We start from the raw sequence: 23405 nt of genomic DNA on the forward strand, positions 1-23405 counted from the left end.
CACAGGGCAATGTAGCTCTCTTCAAACCACATGGAAAACCAGTGTCACCTCTTCAAGGTCCCCTACACGTCTTTTGTGTGTAATGTCCTGTGGCTGTGACCTCAGCGCTTTCCAAGTTCTGGTCTATCTCCTGGTGTTTCTTGCCTATACACCCAAGAGTTGGCTGACGTGATATGGTTCTTGTAAGCACAGCACCTGCTTGCATTCTCAGTGTGAGAGTGAGGTGGTGATGAGAAAACAACCATCCCTCAGCTTTTACAAGTTTGTCAAGACAGAGGGCATCCAGCCTCACCGCGAGCTGGCATCATAGTGCAGCCCAGCTCTGCCTTAAGATCTGTTTCCTCGCCAGACAGTTGAAGGGAAAGCAGCTGGGAAACCTCGTGACCTGGCTGAAAGCCTTGAGGTGGTTTCTCAAAGATTCCAGGCTCATCCCCAGTGCTATAAGACTGGCCCCTGTGGTTCTGGGGATTGGTGACTATAGTATCTTACAGTGCTGGCTGGTGAAAGGAGGTGGATGAAGCTTGTCTGGGGGGCCCAGCTGGGGGCCATTGCTGTCCACATAGACTCTAGGAGGTAAAGGCCTCTAACTCCTGCCTACTTCTCTCCCTTGAGGACAGAACTTTGTCCTGGGCATTTGCATGAATGTCCTTATTTTTGTAACTCCAGTGAGGGATTTTTGTTTCTGTTTTTGTTTTTTTGAGATGGAGTCTCACACTGTTGCCTGGGCTAGAGTGCAGTGGTGTGCTTTCAGCTCACTGCAACCTCTGCTTCCTGGGTTCAAGCAATACTCCTGCCTCAGCCTTCTGAGTAGCTGGGATTACAGGTGCTCACCACCATGCCCAGCTAATTTTTTTTTTGTATTTTTAGTAGAGATGGGGTTTCACCATGTTGGCCAGGCTGGTCTCGAACTCCTGACCTCGTGATTTGCCTGCCTCAGCCTCCCAAAGTGTTGGGATTAGAGACGTGAGCCACTGCGCCCGGCCCTAGTGAGTTTTCTGATCTGTCTTGTTTCTTCAAATGCCGGTAATTTGGGTAGTTAGCGATAAATCTTTAGTTTCCCAAGTTTATAAAAACCGCCTTGTGCATAGCTAACCCAGGAGTGACTAAAATTATCTGACTTTGCTGACATGCCCATTGTGGGAGTTTTCTGTTCACTGCTCTGCTGTGAGTTCCCTTTAAAAGTAAGGCATGTGCCAGCCAGGTGCTGTGGTTCATGCCTGTAATTCCAGCACTTTGGGAGGCAGAGGCGGGCGGATCACAAGGTCAGGAGTTCGAGACCAGCCTGACCAACATTGTGAAACCCTGTCTTTACTAAAAATACAAAGATTAGCCAGGTGTGGTGGTGTGCGCCTGTAATCCTAGCTACTCAGGAGGCTGAGGCAGGAGAATCACTTGAACCCAGGAGGTGGAGGTTGCAGTGAGTCGAGATCATGCCATTGCACTCCAGCCTGGGTGACAGAGTGAGACTCTGTCTCAAAAAAAAATAAGGCATGTGCCTGTCCTATATGGAGGGGGTGACTCTACTTCCCCTTGACTCCTAACACAAAAAACAAGCACAGTGATACCACTTGAAACTTGATGGTTTGGTTCGTATCCCTTTTCAGCCTTATACACAAAAATCTGCAAAATTTAGTTCCTGCCTAGCTAGGCAGCTTTCATTTTTTCTTTTTTTAAAATCTAGTCTTTGATTGTGTGTGTGTGTGTGTGTGTGTGTGGTTTTTTTGGTTTGTTTTTGGAGCCAGGAAGGCATGGCAAGGAGTGGTTGGATAGCTTTTGTCACAGAGACTCGTGTTCTTCTGGGAAAGTTTATGCGTCTTTCAAATTCTGCTGTGTGTGACTTAGAGTTTGAAGATGCTTTTTAAGAAGCAGATAATGACTTACATTCTTTCCCTGCACATCCTTAGTTCCATCTTAGTACATACTGAGGAGCGGGAAAGGTAATTGGTGGGGAGAGGCAATCGGAGGAAAATGTGTTATCTGAATACATGAGGACTGGCTGTATTTTTTTGGGGGGAGACTAGTTCCAGCCAAGATACTCTTTCTTGTGTATTTTTTTTTATCATTGTGATTATATCCTCTCTGCTGCTTGAGGTTTTGCCTGCCCTAGAATGTTTTTAGAAATGCTTGTTCCCTGGTGCCACAAAGAAATAGCACTCAAACATAAATTTGATTATCTCAGCAAGGCAATTTTTACTTTCTGCAGAAAGGGTGCTCATCACAGATGGAACAATGGCGAGAGTGCACCTGGACAGGAGAGGGGCAGGAGTTCTTATTCCTGACGCAGGTAGCCCCTACTGCTGTGTCATGCCCTATTGGTTAGGGTTGGACCAAACAGTCTAAGCTAATTCTGATTGACTATTTTAAAGACAGCAGGGGTATGAGCCAGAATGGTGGGGTAAGTAGTTTGGTGGGAAGGATGGTTAGGAACAGGTAACTAAAGGTGACTTGGGTCAGAGCAGGTGACCGGGATGAGTCAGGACAGAGCAGGTGACCAGGGAACAGGTGTGAACTACTAATTAGGATTGGCAGGAAAGTTGTTTACTGAAACTAGATGCAAGAAGCCAAAGAGAACCAGGAAGTTAAACTTTAAAATGGAGAATCAAAGAATAAGAGAGCTGAACATATTGACATACTGATTCTTTGAAGAGAAACTTGGGGTTCACCATATTTAACAATGTTTAATTTCATAATAGTAAGCTTGTTTGTCCCCAAACTTGTTTAGGGGCAGAGTGTCAAGCGGAAGCTGCCTAATAAGTGAGGAATGTTTCCAGTCTTATGGCTGGTTTGGGGCTGTTTGAGTTTTAGGAGGGTGGCCCTGTGTCATGGGGAGTGTTGAGTAGATGGGATGAGAGAACCAAGGGATGGTGCTGGGGAGGAATGTGGATGTAGGCTAGAGTCTCCCTTAGACTTTTCTTATTAGAGAGGAGCAGTGGAGGCCCGGGAGTTCTGGAGGGGTTGGCATCTGAATCTGTGTTACTGATACCCATGTAAGGCTAGTAAGCCATCTCCTTTTCCTTTTCTGAAATCAAAGCTTCTTGTGGATCATTCATAATTGACCTTGATCAAATCCCAGATCGGTGGCTTCCTGGATCCTTTGTTAGGTATTGAAACCATATCAGGGTAGTGCAGAAAAGCACATGGAGCAGAGTTCACTGATGCTTGAGTTTTGCCTCGTAGGGTAAAACGTTTCAAGAGTAGTGGGGGAAGAGTCATTTTAAAAAATTCAATACACACATCTGATATATGGGAATTATGTTCTGAGAATATAGTTTATAGGAATTAAATTTGCATCAACTTGTAATGAATGGATGGTTTAACCTAAGTATTCCCTCTCTACTCTAGGAGGTGACTTTGGTCCAGAGACTTCTCCAGTCCTGCCCCTTGACCACGGTGCTGACTCTCCTGTGAGCAGTCTTCCCGCAGCAGAGGACACCTATAGGGTGAGCTTGGCCAAAGGTGTCTCGATGTCTCTGCCTTCATCACCTTTGCTGCCTCGACAGTCTCACTTGGTGCAATCAAGAGCAAACAAAAAGTCCCCAGGTAAACAGGGAACGAAGGAGCTGCCTTGGTTATATATGTAGTACATGTGTTGAAAATAAGCAAACCTAATGCCCATGAGAAATCTTCTGGGAGAACGTTTTTTTTTTGTCATAGTATCTTCTAGAAGAAAGAAATCTTTTTTTTTTTTTTTTTTTAATTTAAGGAAAAAGTATGGTTTTAATAGATTCATTCTGTTTGGACTGCCAGGCTAGATTTTTATAAAGATTTAAGATTTTGTTATCAGTACTGATGTTAACCGGCAATTTTATTGTTTTCTCACTGATGAATTAAGGAGCACTATACAGTTATGGCACCGAATAATGATGTTTCTTTCAATCAATGACAAACTGCATGTATGACAGTGGTCCCATGAGGTTGTAATACTGTGTTTTTACTGTGCCTTTTCTATGTTTAGATACGTAGATCCTTGCCACTGCGTTAATAGTTGCCTACAGCATTCAGTATAGTCACATGCTGTACAGGTTTGTAGCCTAGGAGCAATAGGCTATGCCATAGAGCCTAGGTGTGTGGTATGCTGTGCCACCTTGATTGTGAACGTACACTTGAGGATGTTCGCACAATGACAAAATCACCTAACGATGCCTGTCTCAGAACGTATCCCCATCATTAAGTGACACATGACTGTAATCCAAACTCACACATGGTGGGTTTAAAGGTTATGGATGTAGGCAAAAGTCATCTGACGGTAGTCTGTTTATTCCTACCTAGTATTATATACTGATGTATTTTATTTGATTACATCATCTAGCATTTGAACAGCTATAAAGTTTGTTTGGAAAACTCAGACTTGTAAAGGGGTAGGGGAAAGGGACTTTGGATTATTCCTGTTATACTTTGAAAGTATTTTGGCTTCCCTCTATCAATGCTTTACACTTAACATTACTCCCTAAAAAACAAACAGAACTTTGAGAGGTTATGATTCACATGCGAGGAAAGCCTTTCTAAAATGCTGATACCTTGAGTTTTAAAAGTTCTTGAATTTTTTTTTTTTTAAGGTTTGTGGAGTGTTTACAAAAGGCAGGATAATTTGGGGCCCAGTTGATCATACGCCAGTGTAGGGTTTCTTCTCAATTACATGTAAACATATTCAGAGTCTACCCAAAATGTGCCTAGGGCTGTGAAATTGGTATCTGTTTCTCTGATTTCCTGGTAATATTTGTATTACTTGAGATGACATATGCCGACTCATTTAGTAGATCTTTGAGGTTTATGTGTGGGTAAATTAGGAGGGCATCCTTAAAGGCTCTGAATGTTAGAAACAGTGCTCTGAATTGGTGAGGGTCCAAAATCTTTTATTGTTGCAGAATTTTCTGGTTTAGGACAACATTGTTTACAATCCATTAATTAGCTGGAACTCAGGAACCTTTTTAGTATGAAGTAATTTCCTGTGCCAAGGAATTTGACCTGTTTATCAGTATTTGGGGAAATTCCTGGAATGTCCGTCCTTCCTTCTTTGCCCTCCCTCACTGCTGTATCTCTTTGTCACATTTCTTCTCTTCCTTCAAATCATAGTTCCCACCCTGCCTGTCATACTGGGTTATCCTGATTGGAATTATTCTTTCCGAAAAGTATGCACAGTATTTTACTTCTTCTTTATTATCAGGTATGTCATTTGTCTTTTTCCCCTGAATTAGTGTGTATATTGACCAAAAAAAAAAGACAAAAAAAACCACTTTGCTTGGCTACACTTTAGTCACACGCTCCTGAACTTTCTCCTAGGTCCATGTGTGTGTGTGCACACGCACTTTCTTGTAAAATCCAGGTTTAGCTAAGAAGCATGCTACTAAGTTTAGCAAGAACACCTCCCCATCCCCACCCAAATCTGATTAGATTCCTCATCCTCCACCATCTTCCAGGCGATGTCTGGTCACCCTGACCTGTCTTTAACAAGAATTGCCTTCCTACCCCTGATGTTTCTTCTTAGTAATTTTTCATGCACCAGTCCCCACCTTGTTCCTTGGCTATAAATTCTCGCTTTCCCATCCTGTATTTGGAGTTGAGCTCAATCTTTCCCTACCTGCAAAATCCCACTGCAGTGGTCCCTATATGTGTTAAGATGGTCCTGAATAAAGTCTGCCCTACTATGCTTTAAAAAGTATCACTGAGTAGTTTTTTCTTCTTAAAAACATTATGTGCTTCCTGTGTCTGATGCTTGAGGACAAACAAGATGTCTTATACCTCATCTCTATAAAATAGATAATAGAGATAATTCAGAAACTATCGATATTCTTAAGGGATCTCTGTTGAAGGTAATGCCAAGTGCAGAGGTTTCTGGACAATTTGCCTACCTATAGTCTCTGCTACTGTAAATGAATTAATATTGCTTGGGCATTAGGACTGGGGAACACCTGAGAGACTTCAGGGAAGACTGCACTTCAGATATAATTTTATTGACAAATTCAGTGTTTTAGTGGGACTTTAGGTAGGATTGAATGGCATGGCAGGCCTCGAGAGTGTGGCTACCCAGAAAGGTTTCATGGAGGTTACAGGCATGGAGGCAGAAGAATCCCTGATAAGGCCGTGTCTCCTTATATGTGTGTGGACATTAGTTTTTTCTTTAAAGAAAATATCAAGTTTTTCTCCATAGGAATGAAATTTATTTTTGCTAAATTCTTTGCAAGGCCTTGGAATATAAGGAGGTTAGTAGTTCTGAAACATACAAGCTTTTAATGGATTTGGGATGTTCTTTCTATTAGATGTTTTTGGTCCAAATGATAATTAAATAAACTAAGCAAATACATCTCTAACAGAGCAGTGCTTGTTCACTGCCCAAATTTGTACAGCAAATTAGTGTCTCATAGTGGTAATTTGGCTTCATTATCTTGGTAATTTTAATTGGAAAAGTTTAGGGCAGAGATGCTGTTTAAAAATGGCAGTGACTCAGTACATCAAATAATGAACAATTTTTTTTTTCAGTGTCTAACACAGATTTCTGCTTAAACCATATTGTTGGTAAAAGTATCCAGAGCTCTAATATTCTACCTGCCTGGTTTTAACCAAAAAAAAAAAAAAAAAAGCTGACATATGGTTGTGAATGTGCACTGGATTTAAAAAGACTCATCTATTTTAAAAGCTAGCACCGTTGCTGCTAATGATGGAGTCAGTACAGTGTGTCTGCAGCACTCAGAGGTATGGAGCCACTCCCCTCCTCTCTTTCCAGCCCGGCCCCACAGTGGATCATGCTGCAGGGTTGTGCCATCATTCAGACCCGTGCTCTGAAATTACCTTGATGACTTCTGTTCTGATTTGTAAGACGCCCCCACCCCCACCAATTCCTCTCTTGTTTAAGGTTAAAAAGCAAAAACAAGAAAATCAAACATGTTTCACTTGTTTGTATAGAAACTCTTCATTAATTGATGCTAATCCAGAAACTGTCAGGGACTGGAACAATTATTCTTGCAAGGATCAAATACTCCAAACCCCTGTAAGTAAACACTCTGAACAACACAGCCTGTATTAATAAAAATTGGTATGTTAATGCAATTGATGATTACTTCCTGGATCTTGGGAACTGTGGGCCAGAGATAATTTAATTAACCTTGTGATAATGTGTGACCCTGCATGTTACATGATTGTGTTTCTTACTTTCGATTCATATTGAGGTTATTATTTTTATTTACTCTTCTGCCACCTTCCTCCATTTATTTGTCTTTTTTTTTCGTTGTTAGAATGTTTTCTGAGTATTGTTTCAAAACTTTTGTTTTTAATGGTAAATATATTTTCTGTTAATGAAAACAAGGACCAGCATCCATTAAAGTAGTTCTGTGGCAGTTGCAAGTCTTTTTGGATTAAAATTCATCTATATTTGTAACGTGGGCTGTTGTTTTCCAGAGAAGAGAAAAGCTCATTTCCTGTGATTTATTAGTAATATCATTAGATACTTTATAAAGTATCTGCATTTATTTTCCCAGATCACTCTGGGCCCATTATCAAACAATCAAAACATCGTGCATGAATGAGAAGCAACCGTTTGAAATGTTGTGATGGAGTAAGACAGCAGATGGTGACAAGTTGGGTGTTCCTGCCCTACTCCTTGTATGGGGACACTGGAGAGTGCCGGCCACTTTCGCTTCTGCCACTTCTGGTTCCACTTCTGTCCCACAGTGGACAGAGCTGATGTCGCAGTTCTGAAACTTCTCTGCCTCTGTTTTGTTAAGGGAAAAACCGCAAAATTGACAGCCTGTGTAGTAGAAGCCATATTGTCTCTTTGATTCTTGGACCATGAGTTAATGTCTGCGAAGGCACTCCCTTCCCCAACCCGCAAGTATTTCATATAAAAAACCTGGAAATCATGTGTCTGTTGGCTGTATGAATGTCTTCTTTTGAGAAATGTCTGTTCATATCCTTTGCCCACTTTTTGATGGGGTTGTTTGTTTTTTTCTTGTAAATTTGTTTGAGTTCTTTGTAGGTTCTGGATATTAGCCCTTTGTCAGATGAGTAGATTGCAAAAATTTTCTCCCATTCTGTAGGTTGCCTGTTCACTCTGATGGTAGTTTCTTTTGCTGTGCAGAAGCTCTTTAGTTTAATGAGATCCCATTTGTCAATTTTGGCTTTTGCTGCCGTTGCTTTTGGTGTTTTAGACATGAAGTCTTTGCCCATGCCTATGTCCTGAATGGTACTACCTAGGTTTTCCTCTAGGATTTTTATGGTATTAGGTCTAACATTTAAGTCTCTAATCCATCTTGAATTAATTTTCGTATAAGGAGTAAGGAAAGGATCCAGTTTCAGCTTTCTACTTATGGCTAGCCAATTTTCCCAGCACCATTTATTAAATAGGGAATCCTTTCCCCATTTCTTGTTTCTCTCAGGTTTGTCAAAGATCAGATGGCTGTAGATGTGTGGTATTATTTCTGAGGACTCTGTTCTGTTCCATTGGTCTATATCTCTGTTTTGGTACCAGTACCATGCTGTTTTGGTTACTGTAGCCTTGTAGTATAGTTTGAAGTCAGGTAGCGTGATGCCTCCAGCTTTGTTCTTTTGACTTAGGATTGTCTTGGAGATGCGGGCTCTTTTTTGGTTCCATATGAACTTTAAAGCAGTTTTTTCCAATTCTGTGAAGAAGCTCATTGGTAGCTTGATGGGGATGGCACCGCATGTTCTCACTCATAGGTGGGAACTGAACAATGAGATCACTTGGACTCGGGAAGGGGAACATCACACACCGGGGCCTATCATGGGGAGGGGGGAGGGGGGAGGGATTGCATTGGGAGTTATACCTGATGTAAATGACGAGTTGATGGGTGCAGCACACCAACATGGCACAAGTATACATATGTAACAAACCTGCATGTTATGCACATGTACCCTACAACTTAAAGTATAATAATAATAAATAAATTAAAATATATATATATATATATATATATATATATATATAAACCTGGAAATCGATAAAGAACTACTGTGAACATTTTTTCTTCTAGTCTTTTGAAAAAAATCTGCTCCACCTAAACCTGAGACCACATTATGTAACCCTCTTGTGTGCTGCTTGTGTCACTTAAGTTTATTGTTTTGAGACAAGGTCTTGCTCTGTCACCCAGGCTGGAGTGCAGCGGTGCTATCAAGGCTCACTGTAGCCTCAACCTCCTGGGCTCAAGTGATCCTCCTACCTCAGCCTCAAGTAACTGGGACCACAGGCATGCACCACCATGCCCAGCTAATTTTTTTCTTTTTTTTTTTTTTCCTGGAGATGAGGTTTTCACCATGTTGCCTAGTTTTGTCTTGAACTCCTGGCCTCAACTGATCCTCCTATCTTGGCCTCCCAAAGTGCTGGGATTACGGGCATGAGCCACTGCACCCAGCTCTCGCTTAATATTTTATCATGAGCAATTTCCAGTTTACTTGAAGAGCTTGATATTTGTTGTCCATTGTTTCAATATCTTATAATTGATTTTTAAATATTTCTGATTGTTGGATATTCACTGTTTTTCCTTTTTTTTTTTTTTTTTTTTTTTTTTTTTTTTTGAGACGGAGTCTTGCTCTATTGCTTAGGCTGGAGTGCAGTGGCGTGATCTGGGCTCACTGCAAGCTCCACCTCCCAGGGTCACGTCATTCTCCTGCCTCAGCCTCCCAAGTAGCTGGGACTACGGGTGCCTGCCACCACGTCTGGCTAATTTTTTGTGTTTTTAGTAGAGATGGGGTTTCACTGTGTTAGCCATGATGGTCTCGATCTCCTGACCTCATGATCCGCCTGCCTCAGCCTCCAAAAGTGCTGGGATTACAGGCATGAGCCACCCATCCCGGCCAGATACTTTAGAAAAAAGAAAAAAAGTTTTTAGCATGTTATGATTTGTTTTCGCTATTCCTGGTGTGAATATTTTTAATTATGGTGAAATACATATAACAAAATTGACCATCTTAACCATTTAAGTGTACAGTTCAGTACGTTGTTGTACAACCCTAGTTGTTAGAACTCCCAATAGAAATACTTTTGTCCAGTGATATTTACAAACATCTCTGATATCTCCTTGGGGTAGCAGGTTCCCAGCAGTGGAATTGTTGAACTAAATGGCCTGCATTTATAAAGAGTCTTGATACATAGTGCCCAGTTCCTTTCCAGAAAGGCTGTATTGATTTCATATTCCCCCCAGCATTCTTTGAGTGGCTGCTTTTTGAAGTTCACATCTTCTGGGAACAGCTTAAATGGATGGTGCTTTGTGCGGCCTAACTGTGGACTACTGACAATTTTAAGAGGCTGGGAGACGTCATTCTGTAGCTGCCTTCTTTAGAACTTCCGTTCTGTCTGCCCGTCTCAGACAATTTTCATTTTCTTCCTTTCCATGAGATTGTGTCGGGAACTTTGACAGCTGAGTCAGATCAAGTTCATGGTCAGAAAAACATTCAGTTGGCTTCCAGTTTCAGCTGCCTGGTGAGGATCCTAGAGATCATGGAGGATCACAGGCATACTGGAGTTGGAGAGGCCTCCAGAGCACATCCTGTCCAGGCCTCTTTGCAGATGTGGAAGCAAAGACCCCTTGGTCATTAGGGAACTTGTCCAAAATTCATGCAAGTTACCGGTAGAGCCTGATCCTCCACACTGTCCCCAGCATATTCTCTTTTGTCAGCCAGCCTGTGTTGATGTTCTGCCTGTACGTTGTTGGCATGTGAGCTGTAAATAATGTGAGTGTGTTCTGATTTCATAGATGGGGTGGGGGTGTGGGCAGGAGGAGGGCATGGGCTTAAAGCCTCACATGCATCCGTGAGGCTGCTTCTTGGAGGGTGGAGAATAACAGGCCATGCACAGTCCCATTTCTCCTTGTAGAGCCAGTTGGTTCTAGTCCTTGCTTCCACTGCTGAGTGGTTGGGACCACAGTTGACATCTAACTTTGAGCAAGGACAGTTCCTCCTGCTGGGGTGAATAGGAGAGCATTCTTTGTTTCCTCCTGGAAACTTGTTATATGATGGCCTCCTTACTGCATGCCCAGCTGTGAACGTGACACACAGATTTTCTATTGTATTTGAATGTGTGTTCATACATAGAACCAGTGTGCGTGCATTTGCTCTACTTTGAGTCCATTTATTCCCCTGCCAGTGAGTCCAGGTTCACCTGTATACAATTTGGATATACTCTGGAGTCAGCCCAGTAATTTAAAAGGGTTCTGATGATGCCCAGCGCCTACCTTCAGAGACTTGGATTAAATGCGTATGAAGTATGGTCTGGATGTTGGGATTTTTAAAAAGGCTTCTTTGGTGATTCTAATATGTAACAAAGTTTGAGAATTACTGATAAATAATATGTGATTATCTCATATAATTGCATTTCCATGAGTACAAATATATGTGTATATATCCTTAAAATTTTGGAACTATTTGAGGAAAATACATTATAAAGGAGTACAAAATAATGATACACTAAATATTGAGGCCTTCTATACCCCCTGAAAGACAACCACTTCTGATGATCGCTCCTGCTTTGTTTCTATAGTATGTAAACAACAGTCATGCATTTGCCCATTCCCCCGGCATTGGACAGGTAAGAGGTTCTCCATTTTCTACTAAAAAATAACATTCTTGTATATTAAGATTTAAAGGCATCTCTCATATTTTTATCAGACTATAAAAGTGAGATTACTGGGCCAAAACTTACTTTTTTAACATTGTAGATGAATATTCTTATTGGTCATTGGTAACTTTTTCTTTTGGAAATTCTTTGTGATAGCTGTCCTTTATTCTACTGGGACAATATGTGTTTCTTACTGATTGAGCACAGCTTCATTGTTTTAAGGCTATCAGTCATGTATGTTATATATAAAAAACTGTTTCTGGCTCATTTTCCATTTAATTAGGTTACAGTGTTTTATGACTCACAGAAGTTTTTCATTTTCTCCAGTTAAATTTATATATTTTTCCATTGTGATTTATTCCATTGCATTTTTAAAAAACAACTTTATTGAGATATAATTTACATACCACATAATTCACTCATTTAAAGTTTACAGTTCGATGTTCTTTTTGTAGCATTTTCACAGGGTTGTGCAACCATCCCCACAGTCTTAATTTTAGAACGTTGTTATCTCCTCCTCAAAGAAACCAAAGCAAAAACCCCATACCCATTACTAGTCATTTCACATTCCTCCCTGCCCTTACTCTTCACTCCCTACTTCCTAGCCCCTAGTAACCATGAGTCTACTTTCTGTCTCTGGATTTGCTTATTCCGGTCATCTCATAATATGTGGTATTTTGTGACTGGCTTCTTTTATGGAGCATCATGTTGTCTAGGTTCATCCATGTTGTGCCATGTATCCGTACCGCATTCAGTAAAACATTATTTGGTAATAAAACAGAATGAATACTCATACATGCCACTCATTTTGTTTATCCAGTCTTCCATCAGTGGATATTTGGTTGTTTCCACATTGGCTATTTATTATAAATCTGCAATCAGCTTCTGTGTCTACATTTTTATATGGACATATGTTTTTCCCTTGGGTATATACCTAGTGAAATTGCTGAATCATATGGTAGTTCCGTCAAACCTTTTTAAGGTACTGCCAAATTGTTTAAGTGGCCATACTATTTTTTATCACTACCAGCTGAGTATGAGGTTTCCAATTGCTTCATATCCTTGCCAGTGCTTGTTATTGTCTTTTTGATTATAGCCATCCTAGAGCATGTGAACTGATATCTCACTGTAGTTTAATAAGTTTGTGAAAATTGTTTTTATATTCTGGATACAGGTTCTTTATCAGATAAATGATTTACAAGTATTTTCTTACATTCTGAGGATTGTCTTTTTTTTTTTTTTTTTTTTTTTTGAGATGGAGTCTCACTCTGTCTTACCCAGGCTGGAGTGCACTGGTGAGATCTCGGCTCACTGCAGCCTCCACCTCCTGGGTTCAAGTGATTCTCCTGTCTCAGCCTCCTGAGTAGCTGGGACTAAAGGCGTGTGCCACCATGCCCAGCTAATTTTGTATTTTTAGTAGAGAGGGCATTTCACCATGTTGGCCAGGCTGGTCTCGAACTCCTGACATCAGGTGATCCACCCGCCTTGGCTTCCCAAAGTGCTGGGATTACAGGCATGAGCCACCGTGCCCAGCTGATTATACTGTTTCAAATACAGCAGTTCTAAATTTTTATAAGGTTTTAAATTTATGTATTATTAGTCTGTCTTTTTGATGCCATGTCCTAGTAACCATTGCCTAATCCAAGGTCATAAAGATACACATTCATGTTTTCCTCTAATAGTTTTGACTCTTACATTTAGGCCTGTGATCCATTTTGAGTTAATTTGCTTGTGTGATGTGAAGTAGGGACCAACTTCATTCTCTTTCATGTGGATACCAGTTGTCCTGGCACCATTTACTGAAAAGACTGTTCTTTCCCCACTGAATTGTCTTCTCTTGACCAAATCATTGTTGTGCCTTCACCCAGCCCTGTTGTTCCTCTTCCCGCATCGCTCATCTTCTGAAAATTCCTGTGCCTCGGTCAGAACCTTCTCCTTAGGAGCTGACCGCGGGTAAGGCTTGCATCTCTTGCTTGGCCCAGCCTTTCTGTGTGCCTCTCCTTTTCTCTAGGTGAGAAGTAATATTCTTTTGCTCCAAGCATCTGTAGCACTGTGTCTTCTCTTTGCTCTGCATAACCTTTATTTTGCATCTCTGCCCTGACATTCTGTGACATTCTCTGTAAGGACTGCTCTCTTGTGTTTGTTGGCATCTTGTCATTCCCCCTTGGGAGCCCTAAAAACAGGATCCAATCACATCTTCAGAATCCAGTCACTTCCTTTATCCTGGTGACGGGGCATAGGTAAGTAACTGTTAAAACCAATAGGATTTTAGTATTCCATGCTCATCAGATCCATGTGATTGGTTGAAAATACTAATGGATGCATAGGCAATTTTAAATGTAACAGTTCTTTACATTTAGAAAGCTGAGAGTGTACCTTTCCCCATATCCAGAGAAAAGTGACGCTTTAGGTCCAGCCTCCCTCTTAGGACTTTTCTGTCCAGGTGCTGAGCAAAAGGGAGTGTGTCTTCAAGTGGGTTTATCAGTAGCCGCTCAGCCTTGCTTTCCACCACTCCTGTCTCTCTCCCATTTTCACGCTTTTGCATTTTTGCTGCCCGTTTCCCGCTGCCTGCAGTTAATGATGACTGGAGGTTTTATCCAGTCACACTTTACAGCAGTGTCAGCTGCACCCTGTGGTGGTGTCAGATGGCGGCTGGAACAAACCCAGTGCCATGCTCAGAAATGAATGTTTTCACCTCAAAGAAAAGAGATGAGGGCAGAGGCGGTGGTGGTGGGGATCTTTTTCATGATTTCTGATTTACAGAGAAACACAGAAGTCACAGGAGCCCATGCAGGCGATTATATCTGGTGCTAATGAGCACTAGTGTAAAGCAGAAATAAACAGGAAAGAAAACCTGATATTCCAGCTCGACTCCTCAGATTTGCTGTGACAGGAGCGCGTGTGCGTCTGTGTCTGTTGGCAGGGGTGGCTGGCTGCCTCTAGGCAGAGGGGCACCAGGGGTGTGCCAAGCCCGGAGGTGGGAAACTAAGGTGAACACAGAGTGGTGATTTCTAGAAGGGAGAGCCCAGTGGGAACCAGAGTGCCTTACCAAAGGGAAACTGGTACCTTTGGGGAAAACTTCCTTATTAGGGTGTGGAGCACTGAAACCAGAAAGCCTTGCCTGGGGTGGGGACTATCGAGATAGTTAACTGTGCCATGCAGGGAGCCGCTTTGCTGGACAAGGGCTCTGAGAAGTAGAATTTGGGAAACCCTCTCCAAAGGAGATGTGCTTTTCTTGTTACTTCCACTACCAACAAAGTCCTCGTTACTGGTCACAGGCACTGAGTACAGCTGATGAGCCGACCTTTTGAAGAGGCTGGGAGAGCAAGTTCACCACCCTAAACACTGAAACTGGTGAGACTCCGGTTCAGCTAACGAGACGTGAAGGGTCCTGACAGATGCAGGCTGTCTGTCTGCCCCAGTCGTGGGCAGGTGGACGGAGCTAGATTCATGTCCCAGCTCTGTAGGCTTGAGCAGGCCATAGGTGTTTCTTCCTCTGAGACGTGGGGTAATAATGGAGCTTCTAAGATGTTATGGACTGCATGTTATTGCCCCCCCCAAAATTGATGTTGAAATTTTAACCTCTAATTGGGATGCTGTGAAGAGATGGGGACTTTGGGAGGTGATTAAGTTTTGAAATCAGGAAGGTGGAGCCTCCATGATGGGATTAATGCCCTTATAAAAGAAAAGGAAGACACTAGAACTCTTTCTGTTAGCCTTGTGAGGATACAGTAGTCCTTCCATATCTGTGGTTTCAGTTACCTGCAGTCAACTGCGCTTCAAAAATACCACATGAGAAATTCTTGAAATAATTGATAAGTCATAAATTGCATGCCGTTCTGAGTAGCATGCTGAAATCCAGCTCTTTCCAACCCAGGACAGGAATCTTCCCTTTTCCCAGTGTCCGTGTGCTGCACACACTACCCTCCTGTTAGTCACTCATGTGCAAACCAGGAGAAGATGAATAACGCAAGGAGCTGGCAGCAGGGCTGGAAGTGGAATCCACTGCGTTCCACTACCTTCACGGCCTATTCCCAGGCTCAGTAGCCCTGTCAGTTGTCACACCGCATGTGTTCAAGTCAACCTTATTTTACTTAATCGTTGCGCCAGAGCACAAAAGTAGTGAGGCTGGCAATTTGGAAATGCCAGGGAGAAACTGTAAAGTGCTTCCTATAAGTGAAAAGACAGAAGTTCTTGACTTAATAAAGAAAAGACTATGCTGAGGTTGCTAAGATCTATAGTAAGAACGAATCTGTGAAATTATGACGAAGGAAAAAGAAATTCATACTAGTTTTGCTGTCATATGTCAAACTGCATAAGTTACCTCTACTGTGTGTGATAAAGCTTAGTTAAGATGAAAAAGACCTTCCGTTTATGGGTTGAAGACAACAGAAAATGTGTTCCAAATGATGGCAACATGTTGCCAAGAGAAAGCGTTGAGACTGGGTCGACTTCTGTAAGAGAGATCCCCCGAAATGAGTGACACCAAGCCATTTAGTGCAAGCGAAGGATGTATGTATAAGAAAAACCGTAGTGTGTATACAGGGTTCAATACTATCCTCAGTTTCCACTGGAGGCCTTGGAATATATCCTCTGCAGATAAGGAGGCCCTGCTGTACAGTGAGCAGGCATTGTCATCAGACACTGGTTCTGCTGGGACTTCCCAGCCTCCAACCTGAGAAATAAGTTGTTGTTTAAGCCACCCAGTCTATGCTGTTTTTTGTTTGGTTTTGTTTCTTTAAATTTTTTTAAAAAGATGGGATCTCACCATGTTGTGCAGGCTGGTCTTGAACTCCTGGGGTAAAGCAATCCTTCCGCCTCGGCCTCCCAAAGTGCTGGGATCACAGGTATGAGCCATGGAATCCAGCCTTCTGTGGTATGTTTAAAGTAGCAGCCTGAACTAAGACATAGGGTAAGTGAAATTTAAACGAGATGTAGACTGTAAAGTATAGGGTCGTGGTGGTTGTAATTTCTACATCGCCATCTACCCTGGAGCCCGTCTTCAGTTTCCCTCATCTGACTTGGTGGCCATGAATGGATTCCCATACTATCTGTCCCCTTGAATGTTTATCCTCAGCCACGTGCCCTCCAGGTCTGTGTTTTCTCGCAAGCCTGTGTCGTCTTGACATGCAGCACAGCCCTCCTGCGGGCCTTTGTTCCCTGGGAATAGAACGTGAAGGTAGTGGAACACAGTGGATTCTACTTCCAGCCCTGCTGCCAGCTCCTTGGGTTATTCATCTTCTCCTGGTTTGCACATAATTTGTGTGAAGTGATTAAAATGTTATGTATATAGAATTGCCCTATACAGGAAGCCGGCTCTTAGAACTGGTGATGTGAGTGTAAAGGTCTAAGAAAGCAATGGTTCTTGGTAGAAAAGAGAAATACAGGTAAAGCAAAAAGGCAGGATGCCTGGTGGTGCCCTGCCTGGGTAATTTGTGAAGCTGCCATGTGCACACTGTGGAAATGAGAGCCTGTGATTCATGAAGCTGATAGAGAGTATAAATGCTCTGAGGTGGTCCAGGTTTGCCCTCCAAGCAATGAGAACAAAACTCTGGTGGAAGCTGAGCACATAGCTACGTACTGTTCAAAGCTGTGCAGCATAGCAGAGAAACACAGGTGCTCCTTACACAGGTAAGTGATTAAAGTCAGCACTTGAGGCAGAAGCCTTTGTGTCAGGTTACCCTTGAACATCCCTCAAATGGCTTAAATGCCATCTGCAGACATGCTGTCTCTTGATGGCACAGCCGTTGTTCTGCCATTTAAACAGATTGTTGTTTATTTGGATGAGTACCAGATAAAGTAGATAGCTTGTACTCAGGACTACACTGTACCAGAAACACATACCTGGTACACCAGAATCCCGTATGGGAGGGGCACATGGGGCCGAGACTGGCTGAGGGACCAGCAGATGAGTCTGTGCCACAGTTGGTGGTGCTGCCTCCTCCTTTTGGAGTACACACAGTGGAATGCAAGTGAGGTCATTGTGCCCTGGTCACAACGGCACCATAATGCCAGATAGAGGCGTCCTCTGAGAACACAGCGAGTATTATGGAGGCTTCTATCTTGGGCTGTTTGAAGTTTGTTTGATGTTTCACCAGGACTTTGGATGCAACACTTGGATGTTGAAGGTCTTTGGTAATCACAGAAAAATATATGCCCATTGTATGCATTGTAGAGTCTAGTGTTAACATTTGATACAGAAATGGTATGTGTTGAAGTGAGGCGTACAAATGAGAATCTCCTGTTGTGTCAGTCAGAAAGAGATTGTGGACTATAGCTCTTCAGTAAAAATTCAATAGGGATTTCTTTTCTTGAAAGTATTTTACAAAATAATTCACTTTTTTTCAGTTATACAGTTTCTATTAGAGCAGATATGTGCACTCTGAGTTGAATGAATATGTATGCACTCATATATATATACATTAAAATTTGAATGTAGGCATGCAAAATATTCTCAGTAAATTTATTTGTTTTGTTTTTGTTTTTGTTTTTGTTTTTGCTTTTTTTGAGACAGAGTCTCACTCTGTTGCCCAGGCTGGAGTGCCGTGGAGTTATCTCATCTTGCTCGGCTCCCTGCAGCTCCCCCTCCCAGGTACAAGTGATTCTCCTGCTTTACCCTCCCTAGTAGCTGGGACTACAGGCAAATTCCACCACATGTGGCTAATTTTTGTATTTTTTAGGAGAGACAGGGTTTCGCCATGTTGGCCAGGCTGCTGTCGAACTCCTGACCTCAGGTGATCTGCACGCCTCGGCCTCGCAAAGTGCTGAGATGACAGGCGTGAGCCACCACACCCAGCCTTTTTTTTTTTTTTTTTTTTTTTTTTTCCTTTTTCTAAGAGGTTCTTGCTTTGTCGCTCAGCTGGAGCGCAACGGCACGATCACAACTCACTGCATCCTTGAACTCCTGGGCTCCTGGGCTTAAGCAATCCTCCCACGTGGGTCTTCTAAGTAGCTAGGACTACAGGCACATGCCACCTGGCCAGGTACTTTTTTTTTTTTTTTTTTTTTTTTTTTGAGACGGAGTCTCGCTCTGTCACCCAGGCTGGAGTGCAGTGGCGCGATCTTGGCTCATTGCAAGCTCCACCTCCCGGATTCACGCCATTCTCCTGCCTCAGCCTCCGAGCAGCTGGGACTACAGGTGTCCGCCACCAAGCCCGGCTAATTTTTTGTATTTTTAGTAGAGACGGGGTTTCCCCATGTTGGCCAGGATGGTCTCGATCTCCTGACCTCGTGATCCGCCCGCCTTGGCCTCTCAAAGTGCTGAGATTACAGGCGTGAGCCACCGCGCCCGGCCTGGGTACTTTTTTTATCTTGCATTTTTATAGAGATAGGATTCTGCTATGTTGCCAGACTGGTCTCAAACTCCTAGCCTCAAGCTATCCCCTGACCTTAGCCTCCCAAAGGGCTGGGATTATAGGTGTGAGGCACCACGCCCAGCCAGAAAATATATATATATGTGTATATATATGTATTTTAAAGGTTGTGAAGTTTAAGCAGATTTTTTTCTTTTTAAACCTATGGCATTAAAAAAATTTTTTTTGAGACAGGGTCTTGCTGTGTCACCCAGGCTGGGGTCCTCTTCCTCCTGGGCCTAAGTGATCCTCCCACCTCAGCCTCCCAAGTAGCTGGGACTACAATCATGTGTCACCACATGTGGCTAATTTTTGTATTTTTGTAGAGACAGGGTTTTTTCTGTCTCACCCTGTTGCCTTCAGCCATATTGCCCATGCTAGTCTTGAATTCCTGGACTTGAGCAATCTTCCCTCCTTGGCCTCCCAAAGTGCTGGGATTACGGGCGAGAGAAGTTTGAGCAAATCTTAGCTGCATTAGATGAATTTTGTATATTGTCCCTTTTACTGCCTCCTAAACAGAAAAATTCTACCCAGGATATTGTATCGTAGGAAGACAGACAGACCTGGATTCAATCCCAAGTCCTTGTTCTTAGTAGCTCTGTTTCCTTGGAAGTGTACTAAAGTAATGTCACTAATAGTTGGTTTCCTCATTGGGAAAGGAGAATAACCTATCTACCATATGGGTCTTTGAGAGGATTGGAAGGAATGTAAAGTGCCTGGCTTCTAGAATATATATGTTGAAAGAATGCTGCCCTTGTCATGTTCCATCAAACTGGTCCTGACATCTGAGATTGGGGTAAATCGCCCCTTCTGCCTTTTATTGTCCCCTCTCCTGTATCATCCTCTTTTGCCTTTAGTCTGTTTTTCACCTGGATAATGGAGAAGGCACCACTGCTTCAGTGCAGGACTCTTGAAATCTAATTGCTTGCAGGCATAGCAGTGCACTTGTAATCCCAACTACTGGGGAAGCAGAGGCTGGAGTATAACTTGAGCCACGGAGTTTGCGATAAGCCTGGGCAGCATAGTGAGACTCCAGTCTCTTAAAAATTTTTTGAACAAAAAAAATCTAATTGCTGACATTTGGACTTGGGTTAGCAAATATTGTTGAAACCGTTAAAACCAAATTATTGATCATTGGGATCTGAGTTTGTGAATTGTGGGCATGGCTCTGTGGATGAGCTGAAGCATCATCCACAGCTTCTGTGGGAAGGGTCTTGTCAGATACTTAATTGGTTTTCATTTCCTGAAGTGTGTGTTGCTTCCAGCCAAATGCTTTATGCTTATTTATTCTTGGTCCTATTGTAGCTTTTATTAAAAGTCATAAAGATCAACCAGTGAGAGCACAAGGAACTAAGTTTTAGAGGAGTGTGAAAAGCAGTTCATAAGACAACGAGCTGATACCAAAGGTTTTGGGGAGTGAAGGCAGGGAGCCAACAAAGCACCCAAGTGCCCTCCGGAGGGGGAGGACAGATGTGACCTGGCTGTAAAAAAGATGCGTTGCAGGGCTCACCTGAGTCCCATAAGATTGTCAGGAAGAAATGATATCAGTGGCCAGGTCAAGGAGCTACCCATTAAATAGTTTCTGAGGATGTAATATTTACTAATATTTACTTGGTTTTAGGTTTTACTGTAGGCTTAATTTTTCTTATAGTTTGTGATATTTTAACAGGCAAGCAGGTGATTTTACATCTTAACTGTAGCCTAAAATCTTGATTTACTGACACTGTTGCTAGTAGAGTTCTGTGTGACACCCAGAAAGGAAAAAATAAAAAACCCATTGAGTTCAACATGTTTCCCCTGAAATGAGCAAGAAACGTATATCAGACTGCTTAAGAGAATCCCATTTTTATTTGCATTTTGACACTCTTTTATTATTTTTATGGTATACTTTTCCTGTTTCTTCCTTTCAACCTGGAAATTATTAGTTTGTGTGCCCTTTGGGCTTTAAAATAAAGTTCCTTTTATTCTGTAGTCATCCCAAGAGCTCTTACTCCCCCATTTCTCCTGGACTTGTTTTGGTGAGAGAGTGTTCTAGGATCCCTTTCATCGTAAGAGGACATTGTATGGGTGGATATGATGACTTTGGGTGGTGATCTTTATTTTTGCAAATGACCTCAGAGGCACTCTGAGTTATTCAGTCTTTCACGCAGTGATTTCATGAGCATTCATAAACATTTGTTTTATACCAGTTTATTGAGCACCAGCCATGTGTTGGGCTCTGGACTAGAGATATGGTGGATATAAAGGTAAATAAATACTTAGCTCTAAGCTCTGGGGACCTCCCAGTTTGGCAAGAGATGACAACAGTGAAGACATTGAGGTGTCTTCAAAGTGTTGTGACCTCATGGGGAAGAGCGAGACTCTCCTTTCGGAAGCTGGTAAGGGTGTGTGTGTGTGTCCGTGTGCGTGTGTCTTTCGAGGAGCCAGGGGTTTTATTCTTTTGGCGGTGATGTCCTATGACTGTTAGGCAGAAGAGGGATGAAATAAATAGATTTGGGTTCTAGGACGGTAACTGTTTCACACAGTCCTCCTCGAGGTTGAGACTGGGACTCCACGAGTCAAATGTTGTATAGTGGCTTAACTCTGCAGAGAAATGTGCAGTGAGGTGGAGGTTGATTTGAAAAGGTTTTAGGAAAAAGAATCTTTAGGTTGTGGTGACCTGTTTGTACATGAGAATTAGGGAAGGAAGAAAGTGCAGAAAAGTGCTCAAGGCAGGGGCTTCCCAGTCCTTTTAATCTCATGGCACATATAGGAGATTTTTGAACAGCAAATGGGATCAATGAACTGTCCCTCGGGCACTGCCCCAGACCCTGCCCAATGGCCCAGAGAGCTGAAAGAATCCATATCCTGGTGTACCCTTCACTCATTTTTTGCATGCCATTGGGAAGCTTGCCGAGCTCCAGCTTGGTTTTCTAGATGGGTCAAGATTCAAAATACTCTGTTGTGCCTCATGGCATTTTCTCCCCAATTTAATTTTCACAGTATTTCCAAGGTGGGCATTATTCCTGTGTTTTGGGTAAGGATTCTATGGTTCTGAAAGGTAGAATGTCAACCCTCATTGGTCCTGGGATTCCAAGTAATGCTGTTTCTGCCCTACCACAGGTGTAGTGTGCAGAGCCTGAGCTCAGGTTGCTGGCCTCAGGAGAGAAAAGAGGATTTTGAAATGGGGCATCTGAGGCAGAAGCTGTGAAGGTCAAGTGTGATAAGGAATGAAAAGTACCTGTTAGTGGCCGGGCATGGTGGATCACGCCTGTAATCCCAGCACTTTGGGAGGCCAAGGTGGGCAGATCATCAGGTTAGGAGTTCGAGACCAACCTGACCAACATGGTGAAACGCGGTCTCTACTAAAAATACAAAAATATTAGCTGGGCATGGTGGCATGCACCTGTAATCCCAGCTACTCAGGAGGCTGAGGGAGGAGAATCGCTTGAACCAGGAGGCAGATGTTGCAGTGAGCCGAGATTGTACCACTGTATTATAGCCTGGGTGACAGAGCAAGACTCAGTCTCAAAAAAAAAAAAAAAAAGAACCTGTTTTGGAAATATGGTAATTGATGACCTTTGAGCAGAGTCGGCAAACTTTTTCTGTCAAGGGCCAGATAGTAAATATCTCAGGCTTTGAGGGCCACACAGTCCCTGTTGCGACTATGTAACTCTGCCATCGTATTACAGAGCAGCCTTAGACAATACATAAATGAGTGGTCATGACTGTGTTCCAGTGACATTTTATGTATAAAAACACTCAGTGGTCCAATTTGGCCTTGCTGTAGTTGGCCAATGTAACTTTTGCCTTAGGAAAGGAAAGGAGAAATGGAAACTTAGCATTTATTCAGAACTTACCATGTGCTAGACAGTGCATGAACATTTTCAAGCCTGCAGCTTAGGTATGAACGCCTCTTACAGTGAGTTGATGGAGAGCCCCAAGAGCTTAGATATAACTTTGCTGAAGGTTAGACTGCTCGTTGATAACCAGCTGGGATTTGAACCTCAGTCTAATTCCAAACCTGAGTCATTTTCACTTTACTTCATTGCCACCCGGAATAGTGGCCTTAGATCATATCACTCTCTAAAGGTGCAGATGGCACAGAAGCCCTCACACCTCACACCCTTTCCACCGTATCCTTCACATGACCTTCAGTGAAGCAGTGTTTGCTGCTTTACCTTCCTCTACGCCGAGGGTCCAAGGACTGTCAGGAACACAACCTAAATACAACACAGAAAGTAAAAGGACTCTCCTGTATGTGACGAGACCTCTTAGTTACCATTAAAGCTTGGGTGAACTTCTATTTTTAAATTCAGAATAGCATTAGAATTATAGAGAAGTTGCAAAGAATAATGCAGAGTTCCCATGCACTCCATACCAAGTCTCCCGTTATTAACATAGAACATTAGTATGACACACTTGTCACAGTTAATGAACTGATATTGACACCTACTAAAGTCTGTACTGTATTCCTTTTTTTTTCTTTTCTTTTTTTTTTGAGACAGAGT

The 23405-nt window shown here is 42.5% G+C and overlaps 1 protein-coding gene across 11 annotated transcripts in view; it reads left to right on the plus strand.

The window, feature by feature from the left end:
• The window catches only part of TANC1 (tetratricopeptide repeat, ankyrin repeat and coiled-coil containing 1), a 264487-nt gene that overhangs the window by 125769 nt on the left and 115313 nt on the right, over window positions 1-23405 (plus strand). For 10 of the 11 annotated variants that reach the window (XM_038002078.2, XM_038002080.2, XM_038002079.2 and 7 more), the window contains one exon: window positions 3343-3540. In XM_038002078.2, the coding sequence (XP_037858006.1) occupies window positions 3343-3540 (198 nt within the window). Of the gene's footprint in view, window positions 1-3340; window positions 3541-23405 lie in introns of those variants that run through there. The other variant, XM_073019721.1, reaches the window with a different exon arrangement.

The sequence above is a fragment of the Chlorocebus sabaeus genome, chromosome 10 (genome assembly GCF_047675955.1).
Source record: "Chlorocebus sabaeus isolate Y175 chromosome 10, mChlSab1.0.hap1, whole genome shotgun sequence".
Taxonomy (NCBI): Eukaryota; Metazoa; Chordata; class Mammalia; order Primates; family Cercopithecidae; genus Chlorocebus; species Chlorocebus sabaeus.